This window comes from Drosophila mojavensis, unplaced genomic scaffold (genome assembly GCF_018153725.1).
Source record: "Drosophila mojavensis isolate 15081-1352.22 unplaced genomic scaffold, ASM1815372v1 contig_16, whole genome shotgun sequence".
In the NCBI taxonomy this organism is placed as follows: Eukaryota; Metazoa; Arthropoda; class Insecta; order Diptera; family Drosophilidae; genus Drosophila; species Drosophila mojavensis.
Genome location: NW_025318693.1, coordinates 10,565,516 through 10,584,381, shown reverse-complemented (window position 1 = coordinate 10,584,381; position 18,866 = coordinate 10,565,516). Strand labels below are relative to the sequence as shown.

At 39.7% G+C, this 18,866-nt stretch overlaps 2 protein-coding genes across 3 annotated transcripts; one reads left to right on the top strand and one right to left on the bottom strand.

Annotated features, from left to right (window-relative positions):
• The first annotated feature begins 1,639 nt into the window (after nucleotides 1–1,639).
• Nucleotides 1,640–3,580, top strand: LOC6572784. The gene is made up of 2 exons (XM_001998854.4): nucleotides 1,640–2,334; nucleotides 2,893–3,580. Exons 1-2 carry the CDS (start codon nucleotides 2,082–2,084, stop codon nucleotides 3,267–3,269), a joined length of 630 nt encoding a protein of 209 aa, XP_001998890.1. The 5' UTR covers nucleotides 1,640–2,081; the 3' UTR covers nucleotides 3,270–3,580.
• On the bottom strand, nucleotides 3,292–14,196 carry LOC6572785. Of its 2 annotated transcripts, none has more exons than XM_015166593.3 (7): nucleotides 13,668–14,196; nucleotides 7,024–7,084; nucleotides 6,583–6,897; nucleotides 5,746–6,507; nucleotides 5,458–5,587; nucleotides 3,605–3,929; nucleotides 3,292–3,521 (listed from the first exon to the last, which is right to left on the bottom strand). In XM_015166593.3, the coding sequence occupies exons 2-7, from the start codon at nucleotides 7,044–7,046 to the stop codon at nucleotides 3,391–3,393; spliced, it is 1,686 nt and encodes a 561-aa protein (XP_015022079.1). In that variant the 5' UTR covers nucleotides 7,047–7,084; nucleotides 13,668–14,196; the 3' UTR covers nucleotides 3,292–3,390. The 2 variants fall into 2 exon arrangements, with proteins under 2 accessions (XP_015022079.1, XP_001998891.1); XM_001998855.4 differs by having other exon boundaries at nucleotides 7,024–7,081.
• Between the last annotated feature and the right edge of the window lie 4,670 nt (nucleotides 14,197–18,866).

The window sequence follows — 18,866 nt, the reverse complement described above, 5'->3', positions numbered from 1 at the left end:
ACAGATAGATTTGAACTGCGGCGCCACCTTGACTGACATTGCCCCAATGCCGGGCAGACCCTGGAACTGACGGCCGCCACGCCAAGCAACGCCCGGTACATAGCTCAATCAAACGCCTCTGCAAATGGCCAAAATCAATTTGTGCGATTTTGTTGCTTTATGATCGCTGCCGACGCTGACGGCGACGCCGACCGAGGCAGTTGATGGCCCCAGCTTGTTAGCAGTTCAATCAAAATTGTTGGCCGCATATTAATTGACAGCGCCGCAACTGCTACTGTCCGCGATCATATTATACTGCATTGTTATTAATGCTACATTAATATATACATATATAGATATACATTGATAAATCATTTAATTGACATTTGACGCACGTGATGTGCCTTCAGGTTGTTATTGCTTTGCTGCTTATATCTTACCCTAAAATTTTATATTTGCACTTGTACGATCTACTTATATTTGTATGTGGCTAAGGAGGAATTTTGCATTATTTATGTGTGTAATCTCTAATGGACTGTTTACTGAACCTTGATTAAATATTCTATAAATTTCAAATATTTTTTAAAGTTTTTAATTTTAAAAGCCAGCTGTCAGCAGTATTTTATTTAATATGTTATAAAGCTTTTTGAAGAGCCGCATTAGCTGCCTTAATGGTGTGTGTATATACTGGTATAAGTATAAGCATTGCTAAGCGTGCTTTCGTTGAGGTGGTTGTCGTTGGTTATACTTTTGTGATTTTCGTTAAGTTTGTGCGTCGGTTGTTAAGCAAGAATTTTGTAACAGTAGGTGAGGTGGGTGTCCCTGCTTACAATTATAATAACAATGTATAAGACGCAGGCTTGTGACTTTGCTAATAATTATAATAAGCAGCAGTTGTAAAGTATAAGACTTACAACTACATCATTTTTAGAGTATCTCAATATATTAAAATATATTATATAATAGTAATTTTGTATTTGAAAACAAAATTAATTTACTAATATATTTTTATAAAAATATATCCATTATGTATTTAAATTATAAAATTATATTGACACCACCACTGAGTTTGTAATTCTTCGCCACATGCCAGCCACTTGGCTCCAGCATGTCTACACTTTGCAGTAACCTGAACTATGTAATGGGAAATAAGATCTCTTGGGATCTGGGCACTACAACTAACAGAGATCCACATTCAATGAATGCCTACCAAACTGAGAATTGCGATGAGTAACTCGCTGTGGCAGTTTGTTGGGTTGGGGATATGGTTGGGGTTGGGTAGCGGATGGCACATGTGTCGTTTCGGGAGCTGCCTTCAAACACATATTAAGAGATTGTTTACAAAATGTGTGCTGGCTGGTTGTGGGAATGCTCGGCGACCGAGTCGAACCAAGTGACACGATCTGCACTTGGCTGCGCTGGCAAAGACTGTGACAATTGTCATATCGGGTTACCAGCAATAAAAATAGCAAATATGCCCCAACAGAAAATGTGGGAGTACGTGGATGGACTAGCAGTTACCCTATGAAAAAGATTCTAAAGAAATATGTAATATTTTATATTTAAAGATTTTTTTTAATTCAGTATATATATGATGGAAATCAATTTATTATTTTTTTTATTGTTTACAATATACATATATTAGATCTAAATAGGTCCCTCAGAAATCAGTGCATATAAAATGAGTATTTGATTTCACCTGATGCATATATTTGTTTGGCTTTCTTGGATTGAAAATTTTATAGGGTAAATAAATATTATTGTTTATAATTCATATCTTTATGATATTCACATATGGTCATTTTATACATACAGACACACACACACTCGAACACACACACACACACACATTGTCACGTCTGCTGAGCTGCGCATTAAGCACTTTTTAATTAATAGACGCTCCGGCAGTAGTCCAGACACTGCCGCTGTGGGCGCAGGCACAGTGGCTCAGTGGCTCAGTCTTTGCTCAGACATCGAGAAGATGCGGCGCGACGGCAACGAACTAGAACGAGAAATCAAATTAAGCTAAGCAGAGATTGGCTCCAATTCCATTCAGGCATTCAGTCATTCAGCTATTCAGCCATTCAGCCATTGAGTACGCCATGTGCTGGTGCGCACGTGTCTATTGGACGGTTCTACAGAATCTGTTCGCGCGCCTCTTCAACAGCCTCACGGATCGCAACTGCGCCAGTGGCTATCGGCGGAGCTGCTGTGTCTGCTGCGGCAGCTACAGGCGCCAGCCCGGTGACAGCGACAGCGACGCCGACGCCGAGAGCGACGCGGCCAAACAAGTTTCAGAATCGATCGTTGATGACGACCTGCGACGAGCAGCACCACACGATTATGTCATAGTGGGTGAGTTCTGAGCGAGACACTTTGATAATAAACGTTGTTATCTCCGGCATGTCGAAGTCTTTGTTCTATATTGATAGTGCGATATAGATTGGTAACAAACTTGACCAAAATTGTTGTATGTATGAAAAGTCTTTCTTTGTTAATGTTAACGACGTGTTGTCCATCAATCTAGAGAATTTGAATCATATATTTGTAGCTAGGAGTCTGGAAAGTTAGTTCAGATTATTAGATTCAACTTCAGATACTTCTTCTGGAACTAACGAACGAACGAAATAATAATGACAAATATTTCTACTCTTTACATAGCAGAGGAAAAAGTTAATGCCAAATTTGTATCATGAAGAAAAAGCTTCTGGTCCAATCTGGTCCAATCTGAGAACTGTTTCTACTGCTTCCCCAAAAAAGAAGACTATGCCAAATACCCTTATGAATTCAGATACAACTACCAATATATAGGTTATACTTAAGCTCCTCAGACTTATTTAGAACATTATATATTGCCTTTCTCAAATACATACACATACACACACTCACTCACACTCGCTTATTTAACTGCAGATGAAGCCGATGCCAACTATGTGGAGATCGAGCAGCGTCAAATCGAAACTGAGCAATATTACTTCACCGTGGACCGCAGCATGGCCGAGCGCATGCTCTACCAGCGAGAGGACGGCGCCTGTCTAGTGCGTCCCTTCAAGGCGACGGACGTGTGCATCAAGTACATTGTGAGCATCTGGGCGGGGGGTAACTATTATCACCTGTTTGTGCGGCAAATTGATATGCGCCAGAGATTCGCCATTGGCCAGTGGAAGCCGCACGAGCGCCACTTCAGCTCGCCATGCGAGATCATTGAGTTCTACGCGGAGCACCCGCTGCTCTGCACCAACAAGGAGCGCAGCCAAAGCGTGCGACTGAAGCCCATCAGTTATGCCTAGCCAAAATATCGACATCTTATGCTTAGAGTTTAGGTTAAGTTTATTGGAATTACGAGTAAGAGTAAGATAAATTATGTACAAATTGCGTAACTTAAGCTAGTTAAGTAGGCAGCTGGGTCAGCTAGGTGGCCACGACTGCCTTGAAGGCGCACCGGTTGTTCTGCATCAGAGCGGGCCAGAGGAAGGCCTTGATCAGGTCCGAGCGACGATCGGACTGCGGGTGGCGTTCGTGCTTCTCGGGACGCAGAAAGCCTAGATAATAATAACATAAATATGTATTAATAGTAAATTTAATTAAATATGTAAATTAACATTTATTTAGTGTATCATCTTACCCAGATTGAAATCAGTGTCCAGATAATAGGGCGCCTTTTGGTTTATCATGCGCCAGGCCAGTCGCACGCAGGCGCTGACGAAGTGCGTCAGCGGCGGACAGGATTCCAGGCAGGGATACTCGTGAAGTGTGGACAGCACCTGATTGAACACGGATCGCTCGATCTCGCCCAGCGGAAAGCTCTCGGCTGTCTTGTGCAGATGATGGCGCACCGAACGGTCCAGGGCCAGGGCCGTCTCGCTGCTGCTGTCCAGCGCGCAGTTGAGCACGTGGCGCACCTCCAACACCTTGCGCTCCCGCATGCCGTGGCACAGGCGAAAAGAAAGCTGCACAAAATATGAGAAAGAAAGACAGAAAAGAAGGTTTGAAATATGCCAATCATTACCCATGGCTCAATAGCTGCCCACGGCCAAAGACCGGGCCGAGCCAAGCCAAGCCGAGCCAGGCCAGAGCAGCTGATCCAGCCAATTGCCGGTGTCATTCATCTATCTAACCACTTGTCTCTATTCAGCGCCGAAGATCGAAAGTTATTTATCGACAGTCGGCAGAAACAAGCTCAATCGCCAACGTAATTTCTCAGCCCCGCGGCGCTTTACTTTCTTCTATAACACTTAATCAGCGCCACGAAACTCGAGCAGCTGCGGCGCCAACTCCAGTTCCAGCGCTTGCAGCGTTGCGTTGCACTGCAAATTGATATTTTGCAATAACAATTTGCGGCCAGCTTTTAGATTTCTCAAACTCAAGCGTGGGCTAAACAAGCAAAGTCACAAACATCGTAATCAACGTGAATTGGCAAAATATTGAAAATGATTTTCTCATTTTGAATTTCAAATAATTTATAAACTTTTCAATTTGGCGCAAATTTTAAATCATTCTTGAGCTTTAACAACTCCATAAAGAGAGCTGTTCTAGACATTTAAGAATGTATATAAATTTGATATTCCCATTTGATTAATGATTCCAATTTGTTATGTTAATTTAATGATTTTCTTATGGTCCAAATTTGCTTTGCTCTCGAATTAGGTAAAAGTTCTTAGTTTTTTCTAATTTAAATTTAAGTTAATTCATTTCTCTGCTCTAAACAAACTATTGAGCTTAAGCAAAAACGTTTTATTTAGAATAAAATTATGCATATCTATTTATTTATCTCTTTTTATAGTCCAAATTGAGAGACATGCAAATCACCAGTTAACTGATTCCCTATTTTCGTTGCCATATGCGAATGCTAAGCCAGCCGTTTAGTTCTTGAATATATCTATCTCTAATATATTAAATAAATAAATTTTTAAAAAATTTAATATATACATATATATAAATAATAAATAAAATAATAAATAAATAAATTATAAATATATATGTATATTTGGAAAAAAAAAATTTTTATATATTTTTTAATATTAAAAATTTATATATATTGCTTATATATATATACTTTTTTTTTTATATAAAATATATAATAGAAAAATAATTAATTTATATTTAGTGAATTAAATATATATTTTTTTATATATTTTGACCATAAATATTTTTAACATGTAATATTTTATTTTTTATTAGCCCATTTATATGTATATGTCATTTCATTATTATATCGCTGAATATTTATGGCTTATAAAAATCAAAATATTATAATTTAACAAACAATATGATCTTTTACCATAACTAGAGCTTTATTTAGAGTTAATAAATAATTCAATAAAACCCGTTTGATACCAAATGTAACATAAAAGTCTAAAATTCGCTATTCGATCTAATCTAAAATATTTCACAAATAATAATATTTGAGGTGAATTGCTCCTAATTGGAATTTCTACGGCTTCAGCTTCTAAATAAATTGAAATCTTCTCTACTTACCACAATCATGGAGAAGAGTATCTTGGCCTTCAGACTGTGCACGTGCTTGAGCTGGGGCAAGCTGTCCAACGCCTCCAGGGCGTCTGCTCGGTTCTCGATGTAGAGATTTCGATAGTGTGACACCAATTCGCTGTGACGTGGGTTGTTGCCAATGGAAAGAAGTTGCGGATGAGAGTCGGTTTTGAGGTGAGGGTGCGTGGGGTGCGCAGGCATCAGCAAAAATGATGTCAAGCCGCATTTTGAGCAGAGAAAACAATGGCAGCTGGCTGAGCTGTCTGGCTGACTTACCTGCCATCCTCGCTTGCCGAGTCGTCGGAGTGGTAGCCGTCGCTGCAGCTGCTGCCGCCGGCGCTGCCCGCGGCTGTGGCTTTGTTGGCCGCCAGCGGACTGGGCGGCACGCTCTCCGGGCCCATCATGTGGAGCACCACCTCGCAGCCGCGCGAGAAGTTCATCAGCAGGCCGGCGGCCGGGCGCTTCTCGATGTGTGCCTGGGCATCCAGGCGCTTCACCTGGCCCACACAGGACAGCACCTCCTTGTCGTTCTCGACGCGCGTGCTGAGATTCTCGACGAGCGTGTGGAGCTGCTTCAGCGCCGGTTTATCGAGCATGGTCAGCAGGGTCTTGTTGTCAATGAGGCGCTGCTGGATGTCGCCATAGTTGATGGCTAGCAGCCGCTGGTGGGAGGAGTGCGCCGGATCCTGATTGCTCGTGACCATGCTCAGCTCCTCCAGCTTGTGTATGGCCATCTTGTAGGTATCCACGTGCCGCTGCAGCTCCGCCTTCAGCGCCACGTGCAACGATATCAGCTGCCCCGAGGCATCTGTGGTCAGTCCATGCACGCCCAATCCCTGCACGGCATTGTCGAAGCTGCGCCGCCGTTCGCGCAGCACCTGCCTCAGCCCGGGCTCATAGTGGGCCAGCGCCTGCATCAGCTTGGAGCAGCGCTGTCGCAGGCCGGGCTCGTGTGGATTGGCAAAGAGACGCACCAGCTGCCAAACAACCGTCTCGCTGGGCACATCCGGCTTGGGCGTGCTGTTTAGCGTGGTCAGCCTAAGTACGAGAGAGACAGAGAGAGAGCAAGTGGAGGGCGGTTGGCAGAGGGCAACGCCAGTCTATACGACTTACCTTGTGTAGAAGGACTCCAGCAGATAGGCGCTGTGTGGCAGATGCTCCAGCAGCAGATCGATGGGCAGCTCCGCGATCACCGAGTGCAACACCGACGGACCCAAGCGACCCACCACGCCCGCCGCCTCCCGATATTGCCGGCCCTCCGACAGCAGCATCAGCCGGCGCAGCACCTGGCGAGGACTGGTCAGAAACTCGCGGCCATCGCGCGACGGTCCGCGAATTCGCTCCCGACTGTCCGCCATGGGCAGGCACAGGGACTGGCACTGGTTCTGGTAGATGGCGTCCTGGTGGTTCTTCAGCAGCAGCTGTTTCCTGTCGACGAGTCCACCTCTAATTACTGACTGGCTATGCAACTAACTGGTTAATGTGGGATGGTCAGATGCGCGTGTGTTATTTTTATACAAATGTGAATGAGAATCGAGAGCAACTGCGTCTTACAACAACTTCGGTTCCATGGACATGGCGTGGGCGAATTGCCAAACTCTGTGCGTAGTTTCTGCTGCAAAAAAAAAGAGTAAAGAGAGAAAGAAATCATTAATAAATATATACATATGCACATACATATGTGTGTGTGAGCACAATTGTTAATAAATAGGAAATCTGTCTGGGTAAGAATTCGCTTAGGCACAACACACAACAATTGCCACTTTCACCAGCGGGGGGCGTGCGAGTGGGCGTGGCCACATAATTTATCATAACTTAAGGCCTTACGCACACACCAGCTAACGAGTCGCAGCAATTGTTCAGGAAATACATACACACATATCTATGTATATGTATGTATATGTATAATGTATGTAGTATATATGTATGTGTATAGCTAACATATCATATCATATCTGTGATTGCAATTGTGGGAGTTTTTCCACTGCACAAATGACAACTAGGAAAACAAGGCGCAGACAATGAGGCACTAACAACAACAACAACGACAGCAAAAACAACAAGAGAAAGAAAAAAATTTAACAGCCATCAAAGGAGCTGAAAACTTTTCACATTTGCAACAGCTATTCAAATGTGAAGCCATAAATAATGCTAAATAATGCATTTAACGCATTGGACATATTTCACGTGCAAATACTTAAGGTTCGCCTCTCTCTCTCTCTCTCTCTCTCTCTCTTTCTCCCCCTCCCTCCCCACATGGAAGCACGCACTCGAGTTCCCGTTTGTGTGGGAGATAGGTATGATTTGTGTTTATCTGTAGACTATAATCAGTCAATGATCTGTGTTCCTCAGTCTCTGTTAGCTTTATGACACAAATGATTTATTTATTTATTTATGATATTATTTATTTATTATTTATGATATTTATTAAGACTAAGTCATATTCATTACTCAGCTGGCATGCTGCCTTCTTGATCAAATATGTAGTACAAAAAGATAACGACACTTCTTGTCTCTGATTCTTCTGTTGAGCAATGTGCTTTTTAATTTGGGAGAAATTGTCGATCTCTATATCAATCTAAAAAATTCAATTCTTAATAATAATAAGATTCTCAAATTTGGTATAGAACAATAAAAATGACACTAACAATGTCTAAATGAAAACTGAAGTTTTTATTGTATTAAACACAAATGCGGAAGAAGAGTAAGCTGATCACCTATTTTTTCTATTTTAATTTTTTTCTGCATTTTTCCTATAATATACTTGACTTCCAGATTCAATCCTCTTAAGCTACAATACTCTTTAGAATCAAATTCTATAGAATCATTTTCACATAGATATACGAAAATACCCAAACAATCCACTGATGGACTAGGCATCTGATTTCTCAGGCCCCTTACCTCTCTCCTGACGTTTACTTGAGAGGAGAACACTATCCTAAAAATCAGTAAGTAAAGACAACGTTGAAGAAGTAACTGAACAAGATTACGAAAGATGATGTTTTGAAGTGTTTGGAAATATGGAATTTCAACACAAGTGAGAATTTGATGCGTATCATGAATGAGCGGAAAAGTGAAAAATATTTCATATCTGAAAAATCCAAACTCGAATAGATCTCAAGTATATATAATTTTAATGAATTTAAATTGAGTTCTTCCAACCGTTTGTTAAATAATTAGCTACTTACTCGAAGTATCTGCATAAAACATATTATATAAAATTGGTATAAAAACATCGAAATCGTGTACTCATAATTTATACTAACTCTCATATTTTCATAATTTAATATATCTCAAGCATGAATTCAGACTAAATATTTAAAGCCATCATTTGACTCCAGGCTACCTTCAATGCATGCAGTAGCAAAAAATTTGCATGATCATTAGAAGATCAAGAAGAAGAAACAACAACACGACTCGCTTCATCTTGGTGCTGCCACCCATCAAGCGAGGCTGAGCAAAGTCTTTGGCCATACTTTGGTCTAGTATTTAGGAAAGTTTCATATTTTAAGTACAACAAGTTCTTGTTAAATCTATCCCCCGCCCACTCAGGCATATTTCACCTGTTTTCTTGAATGCAACTCGCATATTTACATGGAATTCGAGCGGCAATGCGCACTGAAGCTGAACCAGCGAAAGAGCTGCAGATGAGGTTTGGGCAGTTGCCCTGTTGGTAATATCTGTTTGTGTAATGTCTGTGTGTTCCCAAGAATTAAACATTTTATGCCTAGCAACAATTGCTGCTTGGCGGCCTGGCCTGTGCATATGGGAGGCAGCCAAGCGCAGCGCCTCCAGCCAAGGCTGGAAGTGACCCACCCAAAAGAGTTCAAGACTTGTGCATTACCTGGTCCCGCTTAACGGCCAGGTAGACGCCTTAATTGAAACAAAAAACCCTTCTCTCCCCCCCCTCCCTTCCTCAGCTCCAGCCCCACCCCTTTGCTTTTATGCTGCCCGGGGAGCCACTTGTTGTCAGTTATTGTTGTTGTTAGTTGATGTTGTTGTAGTTGTTGTTTTTTCCTATGTTGTTCGGTTTCATTCTAAATGCGCTTTGCCGTTACTTCGGCTCCAACTAGCGCCTAAACAAGGTGTGTTTCGGTGAGAAAATTATTTTATGAACAAGTTGAAATCTACTAAAGATTTATATATTCTAATAAACACACGATAGAGCTTGTTGGTTGAGCGTTGACTGACTAGAAGATACCATGGTTTGAGTGAGTCGAGCAGGAAAAGGGTAGAACTGTAGATATCTGTATGTACATACATACATATATGGGAGAACGGGAAGAAAAGAGTGAATAAGAGAAGTGAAGGTAGGGGAAGAGACGGGTGTGAAAGAAGTGAACAGTAGAGATGAGTAGGGAGGATGGAGAAAAAGGAGTAGAGGACGATACAAGAAGCATTAGTTATGTTGAGGAGAAAAAGAAAGACAGAAGAAGGCAAGGAAACGTAAAAATAATATATAATATAATGAAGCAAAAAAATTAAATTAAATGCAAATGAGGCGAAGATATGAGATGAGAAAATAAATATTGAAAATGGAATGAAAAGAAAGAAAGACAAATGTATTTCCTCTTTTAAGGGAATGAAAGGATAGAACTCTCGAGATAAAAAATCGATATTTTCTGATAAAGTCAATTAGATATTATTGGGATATCCATACCAGTCAATGTTTGTGAACGGAATTGCTCCTTAAGCTTATAATCGATATTAAATTAATGTGATTTTCTTAAATAGATTACTTACTGTCAAAAATCTATATTTATCGATAAAATGTTGCATATATACCATATATATATTCTATTTCCTTTTGTTATACCACATGATTCACACGTCAAATAAAATCTCTAAGCTGTGATTGAGATATCTCAGCAAACAATGCAGACTTTTGCGTGTTCATATCGATCATATTCATTTTGAGAACTATTCCTTAATTATAATTTATGTATTTATTATAATTTATTCTAACAAATCGCTCGGCAACTGCAGTTGGCAGATTGTGGGAACCAAATGGCACAAGTTGTGCCGCAACGTGTGGCCAAAACGTTGCACAGGATTTGTCAGCTTCAGCGTGCGTCTCGCTCTCGATCTTTCTACCTGACTATCTCTACATGATATGCGCACCTCTCTCTCTCTCTCACTCTCTCACTCTCTCTCGTGCTGTCGCTTCAGATTTCCCGCTACATGTTTGCCCGCAAATCCCATAGATAAGGCCACAAACTGTGTGTGCGATTGTTGCTGAGCTCATGCAGATGACTTCCTCACTATCTGGCCAGAACAACGTGCAACGACATGGGCCAACATGAGCCGGCACAAAGCGCGGCTAAGCAAACAGATTTCCAGATACACACGCACGCAGCAGCAGGGCTCCAGCCAGATGGATGGGCACAGAGAAAGGGCTGTGCGATGATTGCAATACAATTATGCCACAATGGGCGACAAATTGAGAGATGGGCGAGAAAAAGCCACAAAAAGCCAAAGCCTATGACACCTGAGATCGCGCCACGCTCGGCTGAGCCAGGTGGGCTGTGGGGTGGGGAGAGAGGTTGACAGCGGAGGGGCGTGTTATGTAAGCGCACATGCAGCTGCTGTTGGTGACAGTGCCGAAGCTGAGAACGGAAGCCAAAGCTGTAGAACTCTGCGGTCCATTTTAGCTGCCAGAGCAGCCAGAGAGCTGTTAGCCACACCAGGCGGCTTAGCTGGCGACGGTTTAATGAACCCGGCCGAGAGACCAGAGACGGCGTCTAAGCCAGAGCTGAGCCCAAGTGGAAATGTGAAATGATTTGTTGTTCAAGTAAAAAGAAACAAACATAACTTTTTTCTTATTATTTTTTACGACTATTATTACAACAATTTGTTATGTTTGCTTTTATTGTTTTGACTGCTGTCTCTGTGGCTATGACTGTGGCTGCCTTTCTGTGTGATTTTCGCAGGCCAACAAACTTCTAATTACCCCGGCCAACAGGCGCTAGCATGCAATCGAGCCACCTTTGTATCTTTGTATCTTCTTCTCATTTTTTGTTGCTGTCCCTAACGAGCTGCGAGCAGCCATTGGCGCTCACGTGCGCCGGCGATTAACCAATTTTTTTTCTATTCCCATTCAGAATCTCTGGCAATTGGCTGTGCGAATTGAGCAGAGCACCTGTTGCAATTACTAGGCAGCACTGCCAAAAAAATTGGGCTAGAAGCACAGTTAAATTACATTTAATACACTTGCTCAGCTCGGCTCAGCCATGAGATGCTGTGCGTGCTTCAAAGTATCTTGGGAATATACAAACAAAAATTGCTCTGAATTGAAGCTGCAAAGAGCTCGACGTTTGAGATTATCATAATTATATATTAAAAAAAAAGTAATATTCAAAATTGAAATATAAAAAAAATAAAAATACATTTTTAATTTTGAAGACAAATGCTCAATTGAAGCCAATTGCTATAATAGTCAACATCCTATACATAAATGGAATGTCTATAATTTTTTTATTAAACTAATAAAGTAAAATAAAAATCAACTGGGAGCTTAACTTCGATTAATTTCGTAAACAATTTACAAAAATTGGAAACAAACTTTTATCTTATAAATTGTTTATGTCATACCTACATACATAAATATATGCAATAGTATGTAGCATTATCTAGATTTTTAGATCAAATCAATTATAAAAATTAAAAGCAAAATTAGAGTATATAGTCTTAAAATTTTTCAAATCTTAATGGCTTCAGGAGGAGTTTATTTTTTAAGCATTATTCATATATAATATAATGTAATATACAATATATACATAAATATAAATATGTATGTATAACCTTATTATTTTATTATACATTCAATAAATGTTATTAAAATATGAAGATAATATATAGCAGTAGAAAGAATTCTAAATAAGTGGAAACTAAAATTGTTAATATCTGAAAAACAAAAAAATATATGTATGTAAATAATATATACATACATATATATTCTCGAAACATCTTCCACTTGACACTGTGAATTCCCATTTGCAAACAATGAACTTCAATAGACCAACTACCGCTAAGTTATGAATCAATTGGCAACCAGAGATCAGCCATAACATCAAATTGACCCCAAAACGAAAAATTCGAGCCGAAACGGGACAATGCGAAGCCAACGCAGATTTATCTTGTTGTAAAACAGAACGCACAAGTTTTGCATAGCAAAAGGAAATTCTTTGCACGCTCCAAATTTGGATACAAAAGCAAAACTAACTGTTGAGCCCAGCTATTTAAGCCAACATTAGAATTTGGCCCAACTGTGCTGCATTGTAAACATGGCTTACAAACTTTATTGATTGATTACATTGAAAAGCATGAGACAAAGGTAAATGTTGTTGCTGTTGTTATTGTCTTTCTTTCTAGCCAAGAGGTGTTGCTAGCCAGATTCAGGTAGATGGGTCAAGTGGCAAAGCTAGACTTAAGCCTGAGGCTAGGTTCTACCTATTTACTAGCTAGACTGGGTTACAGCTCATCATAATTTGACAGCTGGCATCTGTGCTTGCGGCTAACAAACAAAAAAAAGTAATTCATTATACGCCGTAAAGTAACTTAAAGTAGGGTATGATGGAGGGAGAGGAAATGTAGATGATAATGAGCCTACATATATACAGTGTATATATACATAAATGAATTCAAAAATACCTCAATCGTCGATAGGTATTCTTAACTTTGTTTACTCTTCCTACCACAGCAGGGTAGTTGTTAGTCTATCACTCCCTACTAGAAACTTCTAGTTATATTATAATATTTTTTTGGGTTCGCGGCAATTATTATTAACAAAAAGACAAAGAGCGCTAAGATTTTATAAAAAAAGTTTTTTTTTTTAACAGAGTCCAAAAAGTGGGTTAATTTCATTCAATTAGAATAGACGGAGTGTCAGAGCCGGCTGGCTCATCTGCCTTTTTGTCTTTTATTACCTGGCCAGGTTGGCCCGCTAATTGGGCGCGCCCTTAGCGCTAATCAACTTGGCTCTGGGAACTGAAACTCAAGCTGCACAAATTAACAAAAAACTGTTGCCCAAAATTCACAAAAATAAAAACTTAAGTGAAATTTTCAGTTTGGAATGTCGAATATTTTATTTCAAATTGACAATGGATTTTCAAAAAAAAAAAAAAAAAAACAACCAAAAATCATAAAAACTTAAGTGAAATTTTCAGTTTGGAATTTGAAATATTTCAGATAAAACTTACCGTGGATTTCCGTTTGTCTCAAGGAGGAGGCAGGCAGATCTTTTACAGAGCCCCACTCAGTTTAAAGTTTTCTTCACAATTTTCACTTGACAGTTGATTAGATAGGGTTAGGGCCAAGGCCTGGGTCAGGCGTTGCAAACCGCAAATCAAATTGTTCACAGCGCCTGCTGCGGCTGCAGCACCCACAGTAGACTCAGCTTTACAACGACAGCAACACCAATTCGGAGACACCAACAACGATTTCAACAACAACAACAGTGTCGGAGACAACAAACATTTTTGCACTTCATTAACTCTTCGAACATTTGTGGCGAATGCCACAGCAAAATTCTTGTCACGGCCGCGCAAGCGTTCGCTACTCTGATTCGGCAGACACGATTTACCGTTAACATGCACCCGCCGCACTCACAACGAAAATAACAACAGCCGACGAAATCTTTCACTTGACGTTTCGCACAGGCGCCGTCGCAGTCGCAGAGCGAATGTCAGCAGAGAGCTTTAACTAAACGAACCGAACGTAGCGCAAGTCAAATGCAGACTGAACGAATGTCATGACCGAAATAGTGCCAACAGCTAAACACAAGCTGGAGCGAAAGAGAGAGAGAGAGAGAGAGACAGACAGAAAGATGGAGAGTGAGTGCGCTGTGTAGAGTGATTGCGAGCGCAGGCGCGCAGCTGTTGTTGTTGTTGCTGTTGCTGCTGCTCACAGCAGCAGCTGCTGCGGCCAATTTGAATTGAGCGCGCCTAAAACACAAGCAGTTGCTAATGACCGTTGTTTGTTTGTTTTAATGCAGCATAGAGAAGGAATTAACGGGGCATATTGAGAATATGCAAACTTAACGAAGAGACTTCAATTTATTTAGCCAAAGCTTTTCTGGTATTCCATAAGGAACTTTCACAGCTTTATTAATGAGATAGAAATGTAGAAAACGCAAAAAGAGCCATGATACAATACAATAGATAATAAAAAATTCAACTTAATATAAACAGACAATTATTAAAAAATTGATTGAAAAGTGCTGGCAAGAATTAATAGTAAATAATAGAAATATAAAAGTATTTATTATAAATATATAAATTATAAATATATAAATGTATCTGTTAAGCCTTATAAGTATTTTTCTATTTCTATCATTTGTTTATATTTTATTTCCTAACAACTTTGAACGTTTTCTGACTTCGAAAATTCTAGGGTATTTCGGCAGCATATTCTAAAATTGATCTCGCCTTGATTTTCGCTTTTTCACTTGAAGATTTGCGCAGCTGCTTGACTCCATCGACTCTCGCTTACTTCAAGCCTAAATGCGATGCGATGCGATGATGGACAGAGTTGAAGCCGTGGCCAAAGTTATGTGTGCTAAGGCATTTGGTATTTAGGTTGGTGTTCGCGCTGTTGGCCATAATGGCAAGCGCAGATAACTCCATTGATGTCTTAGGCTAACTCGAAGTCAAAATTAATATTAAACGGCACACATGATCTAAGCATGTTTAAGTATTCAATTTTCTAGTTATGATGCAACTTTGAGAAACCTTTCATTAAGCTGGAGTTTATGCAAAACAGCGACTGTGGTGGGCTGCACTTTCCGAGTCGAACAACGGCTGGCCAATTAGTCTTAATTGCCATTTGGCAAGCCAACTTCATTTTAGCCAAACTAGTATGAAAATGGAGTGGCGGCTGCCAGCTGGAGAGTAGAAGAAACGAAAGAAGTTGTTGGTTAACTCCCATCGGCAGCGAGATTTAACTCAACTGATTAGCAGCGCTCAATGCCAGCCTCACATGGCCGCAGGCACGAAAAGCTCTGGAAAACTACATCAACCTTGCCGGGAAAATTGCAAAATTTTCACGTCTTATTTACGCGTTAATCGTGCGCAATTGAAAGACCCAAAGAAAAAAAAAGACACAATTAAACGTACCGAAATAGATCTGTAGCAGGTGAGGTTGGGTGAGCGGGCAGTTGAATGGGGCGCCCTCTGATAGGTATTTATTTGCGCCAGGGTTGCCGCAGCGTCATTTACATTTAGCCGGATTAACAGGGCGTTAAGTTTCGTCACTGATAAAGCCATAAAAAATAGTACCAACTAAATGAAAATAAGAAACCAACGTAGATCTTGGCAAACAGCCTAAAGGGGGCAGAGTCAGTGGAGCAGCGGTTCATGGGGGTATGCCACAAGCACACACACATACACACACGCATGTACCTACATAATAAAGCTATTACCGAGTCAAGGTTGCGCGTTAATTGCGCGAACAGCTCGACTCGTCAGCTCAACATTTGCTTCACAAGCTGAAGCGCTTGGCAAGCTGAGAGTTTTCCCAGCACGCTTCCTTTTCCTTTCTAAAACGCATTTCACTTTCTCGCCAACGCATTTCACTAGGCTGCAGCCAGTGCAAATATTTATGTGAAACTGTTAAACAGCGCCAAAGCAGAGCAACTGTGTACATTCGATATTTACTTAATTATTGTATTTATTTTATTTTAAGTGTGTCGCGGAATGCCCATTGAGTGCGTGTTCAAGTGGGGTATATTGAGCTTGACTAATAAAGATCATGTAACTATATAAAATATATGATATATGAAATTGATTTTATATAAGTTGAGTCTGGAATTCAATCTATCAGTATATTTTCTTAAATTTTACTCTGAACTTTTTTTTAAATCATAAGCATATTTTCGATTATGAAACTCAGCTTTGGGAAAAAGTTTATATAAATCAACTTTTTTCTTGAAAAACACTTTAAAAACACAAAAAAAAAATACTTTCTCTGCTTATCTTATCAGACTTTAAATTTATTTTAGCTCTTAAACAGTAGCTACTTCGTATTACACCAGAACTTTTGAATTATTATCAGACATTAAATTAGTATTTAAATAACGTGTCATTTGCTTGTGCCTCAGTTCTCTCTCTCAGGTCTCTCGTTGAAGCATTTAAATTCAAGTGAAACAAAATACCTATTCGAGTTCTTTGTGATGTTCTGTTCTATGGAAAATACGCCACGCTTTGACCCAATGGGACATCATTGCTATGGGTTTAGCACCCACCCGGACTGGTGGTCACATCAGCATGATAATAGCCACCACCACTGCTACCCATTGTTATAATAATATATATACAATAAAGAGCAAATCTTAAAAAATAATAGAAACACATTTGCATTAAAGTCTGGACTTTTAATTGGAGTTTTAATATATATACGACTGTTAATAAATAGCTGGATAAGACAATATTTTTGTTAGTCAGAATTTATCTTTGTGATCAGTCTATCTGCATACAGGGTATATGTTAGTTGTTCATTTTTCTCCACTCATGTTTCTATGCTTTAGTGCCTGCCTTCGCATTTCGAAATCGCTTACCAAATCAAGTAATTAGCGTTTTTGATTTACTAAACGCATCAAATTGTCAACTTGCGTGTTTTGCTGAAACTCCGCGAATTTTATATCAGCTGCGTCTGCGCACATTTCACCAGCGCGTCAAAGCGACAACAACAACTGAGGCAGCTGAAGCAGCAGCCGCAACCACGCACATGCAACCACTTGACTTGACTTAGTTAGTTAGTGGCATCAACAGCGACATCCACATCGACATCCACATCGACATCGACTTGGACATGGACATGGACATTTCTATAAGTCACTCGCCCAAAGCGCGTGGCATTTGCTTCTTCTTTTTGTCTGTGTGTGTGTGTGTCTGGCATTTTCCCCAACTGGAGGGGAGCAAGCGCAAGTTGTGCGATTTCTCTTTCTCGGAAAAATTTTGCAATAATCATAAAATTTTAACACAAATATTGAGCAAAGTAATTATTATAAATAATTGCAAAATCTTTGTCCATAACTCTGCAATATCTCGCATGTGGCCATGATAAGGCAGCAATGATGATGACCTATAATAGGTTTTCAATAATCACATTGACTAATTACCAATTTATAATAATTATGCTTATGAAAAGAGAAAGAAAAGTGGCAAAATGTGAAGGTGAGCAATACAGTGACCTAATTTCATAGGGGTTTTGAGCCACGTATCTATAAAGGCAAACTGTAAACAATGTATTTCTTTCATTCACAAATTGTAATCTACATTCATACTAACTGTTATCTAATCGTTACGTTCTTCTATATTTATGTCATTATATGCATATGCTAAGCCTAAAATCTACCCGATTATTTTTATCGTATTTCATAATGTCAACAAGTTATTTACGTGTATAACCAATTCTATGGCTAGACAAATGCATCTATTTATAGTTATTATAGCAAAATGGACACCGTTTACACTGTGTAACAAGTAAATTATTCTGTCTGAGTTTTCAGGTGTGCCTTAAGAATTGAAATTTCGTTTTTTTCATTATAATTTGAAGAAGCATCTATTTGATGCTCTTTTTAAAAATCCATAAGAAACGATTGGAATGTGACTTAATTACACGCTTGAGATTTATACGGCAGTTACGTAAATATTTCAATCAACTTTACGACTTTAGATTTGATGAATTCTTTCCAGCTTTGTCTTTGGCTTTCAGCAAATAATCTCTTAAGTCTCCTTAAGTGAAATAAAAACGTTATCTTTCTAATTGTCTCTCTTTCTCTTTCTCTCACTCTAACTCTCTCTCTCTTTTCTTCCTCTCTTCCCCTTTTCTCTCTCACTCTCCCTCTTTTTTATCACGATCTCTCTCTCCTCTCCCTCTCTGTCAGTCTGCCACCATTCCTTTTTCTCCTCCTCCCTGTCGTAATCTCTTCTCTATTCTCTGCCTCGGTCTGTCTGTCTCGCTCTCTCTCGCTGTCAATCACTTACCACCTCTTCTCTCCGTCGGTATACCTTTTCTATTCTCAGTCAGTCTTTCTCCCTCTCGAATTGTTTCTCTGCCTCGTTGTCACTATGCCCTCTCTATTCCCTCTCTCGTTCGCTTTCTATTTCTATATATATTCATATAGAAATATATACATATCTTTCAGCGACCTTTTCGGTCTATTATTTAAATTCGCCCCTTTCTAAGTCTTTAAAGCTATACTAATATACGCCAGCATCCTACTTATAGATGCATGCTCGATAATTATATTAGAATTTTCGAATCTCATATATTATTAAATATGAAAATACATAAGAATTGGTGAAACTGGTTATTTGATTACCACTTTCATCATATGCTTAAAGATTAACTGTGATATATTTGAAGATCTTAACATTTGTAGTAGGTTAAGTCCAAAA

Excerpts from the sequence above, each read along its gene's own strand:
- LOC6572785 (XM_015166593.3), bottom strand. The coding sequence starts at position 7,046 with ATGTCCATGGAACCGAAGTTGTT. Across the intron at positions 6,898-7,023 it reads TCCATGGAACCGAAGTTGTT|GAAACAGCTGCTGCTGAAGA; the intron begins GTAAGACGCAGT and ends ACTCGTCGACAG. Across the intron at positions 6,508-6,582 it reads CTGGAGTCCTTCTACACAAG|GCTGACCACGCTAAACAGCA; the intron begins GTAAGTCGTATA and ends TCTCGTACTTAG.
- LOC6572784 (XM_001998854.4), top strand. The coding sequence starts at position 2,082 with ATGTGCTGGTGCGCACGTGTCTATTGGACGGTTCTACAGAATCTGTTC. Across the intron at positions 2,335-2,892 it reads ACACGATTATGTCATAGTGG|ATGAAGCCGATGCCAACTAT; the intron begins GTGAGTTCTGAG and ends ATTTAACTGCAG.